Genomic DNA, 9,148 nt, shown 5'->3' with positions numbered 1-9,148 from the left:
TTAATTTTTTTAAATGCATATTTTTAATTTATTTCGTTATTTACAATCTGTCTAATATAATATACAATAAGTAAATAGGCAGAATGAAGGATAATTGGATGCGTGAAAGGCAGGAGGAAAGAAACTTCCCAGCGGTAGCACTTTCTACAGGATATGATTTTTAGGCCTTAGGAGGAAGTCGCGGGGCCACTGGCGCGTATTGTTAGGAATGTCAGAGAGGCGAGAGACTGCACTAGAGAATTGGAGCATAAATGCAATTTATATTTTTTTTTTAATGTTTACATACATGTATATATATTTATTTTTTATCGGAAATTGTCACTAATTCTATCAGTCACCCCTCTTATCTTTATTTCATCAAATATTTACATCAATTTAATATTTTAAAGTCCACTATACAGACTAGTATAACTACTACAAATTTCTGAGATAGGCAGTTCTACAATTTTTTATGAAAGCGGTGGGTAGAAAATATTCTGGTCAAAAAATCTTTGACGCTGACCTGTAATTAAAACTGTCTGGTATGACAGTTGTATAAGGGTTGATTGTATCATGCAATAATGTAATAGAAGTCAAATACAGGAAAGCTATTGCTCCTTTTCATATCAAAGAATGAAAATACCCCTAATTGCAAAAGTGGATACCTGGCTTTAACAAAATAAAGCAGAAGTTACAAATTGATATGGCTGGTTATTCTGAAAAGCTGTGCTACCGCACCACTACAGTTTACGATTCAGTTGTGAGATCTTTCAGACCTGTTGCTGCAAGTGGCATCTATTTCCGATCAGCCGAGCTCCTATCTTTTGCTGCTGTACTGCTCTTTTTCCGAAGTGTTTCAATATTCTTACGGGCGACCATGATGGTTTGATATTGATTATAATGTTTTCCTCCCCACTAAACCAGCAGAGAAGGTGCAGTCTGCAGCAACCTGATTGTTAGACTTCGTCATCTAGAACAAGTCATACACTCACAATCTGTGAACCCTCTGCTTTTTCATATTTGTATGTAGACCGTAGATTATTTTAAAAGACTGTTATTCTAACAAATCGAAAACGACCAAACTACGCTCTTCCAAACTAAATTATCACCTGATATTTTATCACGAATAATTTTACTGCATTTAAGTTCCATTCATATTCTTAAAAATTTATTCAATTGCGGACAGATTTCATTTATAAAAGAATTTTTTTCTGCTTCTTCAAATAAAAAGACACTTGGAGAAACAATGATTTCTCTACGTTTTGTCCCACCTGGGTCTATTTATAGAGTGTATCTTTTGTTTTTAAAACCCGAAGCAGTTATGTATGTAAATTAGTAATTGTGGAAATTAATTTCTCTTCATCTTATTGCCCAACTTAATTTTCGCGCATAGTCTAATTTTCATCTGATATCTTAATCAAATAATGCCACTCACTACATCTATATAAGAAGAGGATCCTGAAACCGGACTTGTGGTACCTCCTATGATAACAGAAATTAATGTACAACCAAGGTCGTATATTATAAGAGCACAAGAAATTAGTTTTTATAATTATTTTTAGTTTTAAAATTTTTTGTGTGTATACTCACACTTTTTACTTATTCTCAAGCTCTAAGTCACGAATTTATTCAATTCTGTAATTTCAAGTTTGTAAAATTTTAGCATGAAAAGTAACAATATACCCGCCCCCAACACATTGCATGTATGTAAAGTACGAATAAACGAAGTTAGTGGAAAATCCTAGGAGCTTTATTGAGAAAATCGCAAAAAATTTATCAATCCAAAAAGTAAAAACCTACTTCAGATTGGGGAAAGTTCTTCAAACTCGGGAATCTAACAAATAAAAGCCTCCTTATCTTTGCACAAGAGATCAGATGGTCAATTACACAAAAGGTTTAGCGTTGTCTTCTACGCCTTTATGTTGAAGAGGTGCAGCTTAATCTTAAGCTGTTGTGGTTTGGCTGGGACAATAGTTCCCTGCTGCAATTTTTTTGACAATCTTTGGCCTGACGAAGAACGATTCCAAAGCTTTTAAGGGCGTTTTGAGGGAGTGGCGTTCTGAGAAAGTGAAATTAGGAAAACGGTTACACTTCTGTTACATCTATGTGCTGAGCTAAGATAAAATAAATAAACTTCCTTGGCAAGAAAGAACTCGTTCATTTCTAATAATTATGAAATAAAGGTATGTGTGCTAATCTCTGCTGTTTGAAAATAGGAACTTTTTAGAACTGAACTGCATATAACTTTTAGAAATTAACAGATGAAAACAAAGGTATTACTACAGCTGCAGTTTCCCTGACAATATTACCCTGCAGTTATCCTGAAGGTATACAACATAAACCGAAATCAATTGCAATAAAACTATATTTTAGTAATTAAAATTGACCATAGCAATGTGAACTTCCATGGCTATTGGTGTCCATACCTTAAATTTACAATTCAATAACTTTGTATTTTTCTAGTTCCCTCTTAACTTTTACTAGATTTCCTTTTGCTATATTGATGATACTGTGGCCTGCAGAAAAACAGGGTTCATGTCTTAAAATATGGACACAATTTTCCAAGTAATCCTTCCCTTCGAGTAAGTACTTTTGTTTTTGAGCGAGGGCTGATATTCTTTCATGTTTTTCAAACAAAGCAGAAAAGAGTTCTATAAGAACAACCGCAGTGTAGAGCACCGCTCTAGCGTGACCTTTGTCCAATCTATTTATTATGTCCATCAAATTTTTGCATTTCTCTGGAGCAAAGTACAAATAATCACTTACATCACATTTTGATAACTACTTTGTTTACCTCTTTTCATGAACCTTACCTATTTTCCTCTCAAGAAGAGTGTCCGACAGTTCTTTATTTGTATATCCCGCTTCGCGTCCATAAAGTTGAATCAGTGAATGATTAGCCATAAAGCAATGATAATGGTTTTTATGTACCAATTTTTCTAAATTAAAAAGAAGCCTTTCTAATTTGTTGACGTTAGGGTTCTGAAAGTTTACAACATATTTCTTTATGATGGTTTTGGTTTTTTCGACCGTTGTTGATGGATGATTTTTTTGAGGAATATCGAGGTGCGGTCATAAATAAATACAATTTTTTTTGCTTTATACCAACGTTTCGGTAATTTTACTGCCTTCTTCAGGGTCTGTTACAAATGCTTTTCCATGAATCCACAACAGTTATGATGATATAGCTCAACATTAAACTTCGCAAACTTTTTTTACAATGTAAGTCTTTTCAAATACTTATTTATTTGATTTATTTATTTATATTAGTGTAATAATCCTTTTGTACAGACCCTGAAGAAGGTAGTAAAATTACCGAAACGTTGGTATAAAGCATAAAAATTTGTATTTATTATTTATGACCGCACCTCGATATTCTTAAAAAATATATATATATATATATATTTCTTTATAATAATAAGTCTGAACATTTTAATTAAATTTGTTTGAAGATGTAATGAAAAGTTTATTCTATTGCAGTGGCTCTAGCTTGGGATGCCTCTAGGCTCGACTTTGTTCCTTCATGTCCGTGAATTTGCTTTCACGCAGAAGACCTAGACTAATTTTTTGAGATAGTTTCTGATCAAGAATGCTGCTTCCTAAGTTTGGAATAAAATCCCTATCCCTCTGGAGGCACCCTTAATGGTATACTTTTATTTGGGGTTAATTAGGGTAACCTTCTCGGATAGCTTAGACTATTTGGCGCCCTAAAAGATTACAGTCCTACAGAGAGGAACCGAAAGGCACCCCTCTCACCACTAGCCGGTGACAGCCTTCCGGCTGAAAGATATTTACTTTGCTGTAGTCTTCTTTAACCTGATATCCAGCTTAATAAAAAGCTGCACCACTAAAAGTGAAAATTGAATCTTTCTATATTTACCTCCATTGTTGAATCTACCTGAGCAGCTAATCGTGACATTAAATCTAAAATATGTTCTGAATTCAATGTTACCGGACATAAATTACATTTCCAGTCTGAATTTTTATTGATTGTTTCAGGCAGCAATAAACCTTCACATTGTATGGTCTGAAAGAAAAAAAAAAACAAAATTAATTCTTCAAGCACTATCACTTTTCGCAAACCTGACAACATTGCAGGTTGTACAGTAATTACGATCATGCCAAATCGAGTTTGTTTTCATATTAAAAAAAAAAAAAAAAAAAATCCAGCAAATTGATTAAAGTCAATGTGCTGATCTGAGAGTACTTATGTCGAAGTTTAAAAAAACAATTCTAAGAGTAATTTTCTGAAAAATCTCAATAAAAAGTGAAAATCTATACAGTTTTTTCTTGTCTTAGAACAAGCCAAAATTTTTACAGTTAATCGTTCTCAATAGTGTGTAAAGATAGCAAAATTATACTTTAGAGAGACGCGTACTCAACTATTTCCCCATTGGAAGGGGGTAAAGATCATGAAGTTTCCCTGGAAAAATGTTATAAATAAAAGTTGTGAGCATACTTCAGAGCAATGAGTAAAATATATTTAATGTAAATCACAGGACCCAGTTTTTGTCGTATTTCTTTTCTATCTAAAATATTCACATATAAGTGCACTCAGATAATATTTTGAAATTCATTTTTTCGGGCCTAGGGAATCTACAAATAGATATTTTCGATCATCACTAAAAATGAAAATGTACAAGATCGCAATTTATTTCTTTCGAGGATTTAGAGTTGGTAAAAATTAATAAAATACTCCTTTAAACTTACCACATCGTCCGTATTCAATCCAATACATCTTATTGTACTTAAATGGGTTTCGAGTTCTGTCGCATCTAAACACCTGACACATTTGCATGTAAAATATTTAGAATTTTGTAAATGTTCTTGACGTGCTTCAGTTCCCCAAAATAGATGAGTATACATAGTTGAAATGTGATCATTTCTAAAATTAATCAAATAGTATATTGGATGTTGAAGGATGTTTGAATTACAATAAAAATAACTTTAGAAAACATACTTTTCGATGTCACACGAAGCAAATACATTGATTTTGAAATCTTCCATATTAAATGTGTATTTGGTATTGGAAATGCAACTGTGTTCCATGATACAAGCGGTTGGATAGAGAGCTATAATTTCTCCTTTACCTAAAATATTAGAGTTTTTAAAATTCATTTTTTCCTAGGTTTGCCATAAAAAAAGAAATCTTTTTGACGTTTTTTTTTTTATTAAATTATTTCTGTTTTATAATGGCAAAAATTGATGGTGTGCGTATTTTTTAAATTATTTTTGTATACTTTCGTTTCGTGCAACTTCTGATATTAAGTCTAAAATCAAGTACGGATGATTTTATGTCAACAACCACATTCTTTTAGACAAATGGACAATGAATATTTTAAGATGGGTTAGCCATGAGGTTTAAGATTCTAAGTGCGTGATCTTTCGCCCAAACACTCCAGCCCTAGTCTTCTCAAGGGTCCTCGTCCCATCCATCTAACACACACTCCCTTTTTCTTCAGTGCCAGAATTCATGGTTAATTGCATAAATAAACAAAAAAAAGACCCTTAAAACTTGAGGATATCAGAGGACATCAGTTTTGTCTGAGGTTTTTATTGCATATTTTATGATATCATTTACATAATTTTTCCAATTTAAATTTTTTTTTTTTTTCTTGATTATTCCAATTTATTTCCTTATATGTGTTAGTGTGTTTTTTATTTTATTTATTTTTTTTTTTTTTGTTTATTGGTAGAAAAATATTTTTAAATTTATAACTGTTCTTCAATAACCAAAAAATAATTGAAGATAATAAACTAGATAATCAAAAGCAAAAAATATCATTTCACAAATGAATCCATATTTTTGTGTTTTCATTTATGCTTCAGCAAGTTTACTTTATAAAATAAATTAATTTTCGATTGGTGGCTTTTGCAAAGAATATTCTAAAATGTTAATTCATCTTTTTGACCAAAAAGTATTCATCAGAGCTTAGATTCAGAAAAGAGAAATGTTCCAGCGCAGGAGAAATTATCAACAAACTAGTAAAATTATACTTTAGTTAAAACCTAACATTTTATAATTAACTGTAAATTACTTGATTAATAAATTTCATCTGATAATTAAGTATTCAGTACTCGAGATATTCAATTTCACTCTAAAATTACTCTTGAAGTAAAAATCAATTAAAATTAGGTAGTTGACTAACTAACCTGTCGTTACTTCCAAAGCGTTAACTTCAATTATCCCACAAATAACATGAATTATTTTTTTGGACATATCAGGTAGAGCGTCATTTTCTAGTCTAGATAGAAAACGGTCTTGCAAGAATGTGGCAATGCGCTCACTTTCCCTGTGATAATTTAGCTGCTTTTAATTTAATAATTACTAAACAATTATAAAATATACACTTTTTAGAGACTTACTCATAAGCTTGTGTTCCTTTTTGCCTTTTATCAAAATGTGACTCCATTGCCAACAATTGGTGCCATTTTCGAGGATTCTTTTTTTGCAGAAGAAGACATCTTAGTGGTGTGATAGCTTCATAACTTTAAAATCATGTTTTGAACAACAAAATAAAATTTTATTAATATGCATAGTAAAAGCTTTTTAAAATTGCAACAGGAATACCAGCAACATTTCGTTACAGTTTGCAATGTCAGTATTTTACTATACAATAGAATATTATGCCACAAACGTTAGTTGTTTTTAAAACTATGTCACTTAATGAAACTTTATAATTTTAAGCATATATTAATTTCGTCCGTAAAGAAAGAAAATGATTTACCTAAAAAGCCTACCTTATTGATTTATCTTTACTCGCTTATCTGTTGTAAGTTTAATAAACTGAGGTGTTATTTTTTGAAGAGATAACCGTGAACATTGCCTTCAATCTTCCACTCCTCATTTTATTAATATAAATTAAGACTAATAAAAATAACGCAACTAAATTAGATAATTTTGTTTAAGTACCAAAACTGTTTGTTGTCAGCCAATTCAGTATCAACAGAAAGTACTATACATTCTTGTGCATGATGCTGTTGTGTAACGATGCCCAAGCAAATGTTACTACAAACTGGCCAATGACATCGGGGACATGTAAGATTTGCTGAATTGAGGTCTACTGGTTGATAACACCCAAGACATTGAGGTTCTGCGACTGCAATTTTAGGACCATAGACTAAGGGACTTTCATTAATAATGGTATCGTCAGCGACAATATTTCTGGTGCAAAGTAAATAACGTCCAAGTTGTTGGTTGTGTTTTACCTGAAATTTTCGTTATTTATATATACATGTATTTGCTGATTAGAAGTTAGTGACAACAAAACGAAGTTTTCGCTAAGGAGAGTAAAACAAATTTATCAGAACAGTGAAGTTCTTAACTTTAATGTTTTTTAAGTGCTTAAAATATTATGAAGCGAAGGAATTTGACCAATAAATAATGCGTTGAAGAACATATAAAATAAATTAGAGCAAATGAATCTTTAGCCCAAAATTCTTCCATTATCCTTATGAACGATGTTCTATTGAAAACTAAACTTCGGTTTGTAATCTTAGGGCGGTTTTAACAGGCGATATGTCATTTGACATACCTATCACTGCTAAAGCCCAAGGTCAAAAACTTCCAGGCTTTATTTGGCGTACTATGAAAAATTTTACTAACTGTTCAGCAATAAAAAAGCTGCTCCATCGTGAAATTCACTTTGGAATATGGTTCTGTCCATAGTTATCCAAATAAGAGTTCAAAAAAGAATTCTGAGAATGATTAGCAAACGTATTTTGAAGCGACCGACATTCTTAACATACTTCAAAACATTAACTCCTGTAAAAACTTAATAGAGTCATATTCTTTGCTTCATACAAAAAGGGTAATTAAAGTATAGAGTAATAAATACATTTAGGAAGGAAAAACTGCATCCAGAGGCTACTTAAATTTAATGTAATTACGACTCGTAAATTTCGTAAATTATTACAGTTTCTGTTTTGTAAGTTTGCTTTAAAGAAAACTATCTACAATATTATACTTGGAGCATTTTTTTAATATTATCATTGCTGCTACTAAGTTTATGATTTTACAGATTTCTGCATATCATTTGATACGTATTTAATTTCACAAATTTATAAATTCCTTAAAAGACAATTTACTGGAAAAAAACAAATACATTCGATAAAACTTATAGATAATATTAATAATTTCACTATAACATACCTCAAATGGTCTGCATTGTGGTTTATGATCTTTCCAATGTTGTTTTTGATGTTCTCTAGAGCAATATGCGACAGTTTTACATGCACTACATATTTGGGTGGCCTCTTTTTTACAAAATGAACAAATTTTTTTCGTCTCTTGTTCTTGGTTAACGTTCATGTTTAATTTGAAAGTAAAATATTCACTACAAAACACATACAAGTTTATAGAACTTGGATAGTGGATTACTATTTTTATCTAGCACTAGTTCAATGGGAGAGCAAATCGCATTCTAATTTTGGCTCTTAAACAGATGCCATATTGATGTTCTTCAATCTCGTTGTCGGATCCCTTCTTAAACCACTACGGTACAGTAGATTTAAACTCTTCGTATGTTAAACTGGAACATTGTTCACTGTTTAATCAATAATAATAATAATAATAATAATAATAATAATAATAATAATAATAATAATAATAAAAAGGGAAGGGATTAGCTATGAGGTTAGCATACTGGACTCCCACGCGGAGGTCCCGGGTTTGAATCCAGCAGCTGACCCTTAGATTTTCTCTTCCTAGGAGCTTCTTCTTCGGTGATGGACAGTGTTGTCTGTAACGAGAGAACACTGTCCGGAGGCCGGCAGTGCACTGGAAAAAGCTCCGGGCGCTAATAACCACAGCTGTTGATGCGCCAAAATAATAATAATAATAATAAAAATAAATTGAATTTGAAAATGAAATTTGTTTATTCAAAGAGTTTTCTTAGCAGCCAGAGTATTTGCATATATTATTTGAGTTTGGAAGGAGCGAAGCTTAAATTTAGAGTATAAATATTCCAAAGACTACAGATAGAAGAGCCTTTCATCCTAACCAGGAGGCGGAGAGATAAGCAAGCAGACCTATTAAGATGTTTTGTTTACACACTGACCAATGCACACCCATGGTGCAAAAAAATAATAATAATAAAAATAACATTTTTTTTGTCTCATAGAGCCACAAAACTGATTATTAATGAAAATTTGATGCGCTGGAATCATT

At 31.7% G+C, this 9,148-nt stretch overlaps 1 protein-coding gene across 2 annotated transcripts; it reads right to left on the bottom strand.

Annotated features, from left to right (window-relative positions):
• LOC141450639 (SET domain-containing protein SmydA-8-like) lies at positions 1-9,051 on the bottom strand. 2 transcript variants are annotated; one of them, XM_074121236.1, is made up of 10 exons: positions 8,132-9,051; positions 6,893-7,188; positions 6,346-6,468; positions 6,133-6,272; positions 4,940-5,069; positions 4,690-4,864; positions 3,860-4,006; positions 2,793-2,961; positions 2,406-2,717; positions 1-949 (listed from the first exon to the last, which is right to left on the bottom strand). In XM_074121236.1, exons 1-9 carry the CDS (start codon positions 8,288-8,290, stop codon positions 2,413-2,415), a joined length of 1,644 nt encoding a protein of 547 aa, XP_073977337.1. In that variant the 5' UTR covers positions 8,291-9,051; the 3' UTR covers positions 1-949; positions 2,406-2,412. The 2 variants fall into 2 exon arrangements, with proteins under 2 accessions (XP_073977337.1, XP_073977336.1); XM_074121235.1 differs by having other exon boundaries at positions 1-2,717.
• Positions 9,052-9,148: the final 97 nt, after the last annotated feature.

The sequence above is a fragment of the Rhodnius prolixus genome, unplaced genomic scaffold (genome assembly GCF_049639745.1).
Source record: "Rhodnius prolixus isolate KJV_2025 unplaced genomic scaffold, Rpr scaffold_8, whole genome shotgun sequence".
Classification (NCBI taxonomy): domain Eukaryota; kingdom Metazoa; phylum Arthropoda; class Insecta; order Hemiptera; family Reduviidae; genus Rhodnius; species Rhodnius prolixus.
Note: the sequence above shows the minus strand (reverse complement) of the source record. Positions and strands in the feature narration are given on the sequence as shown.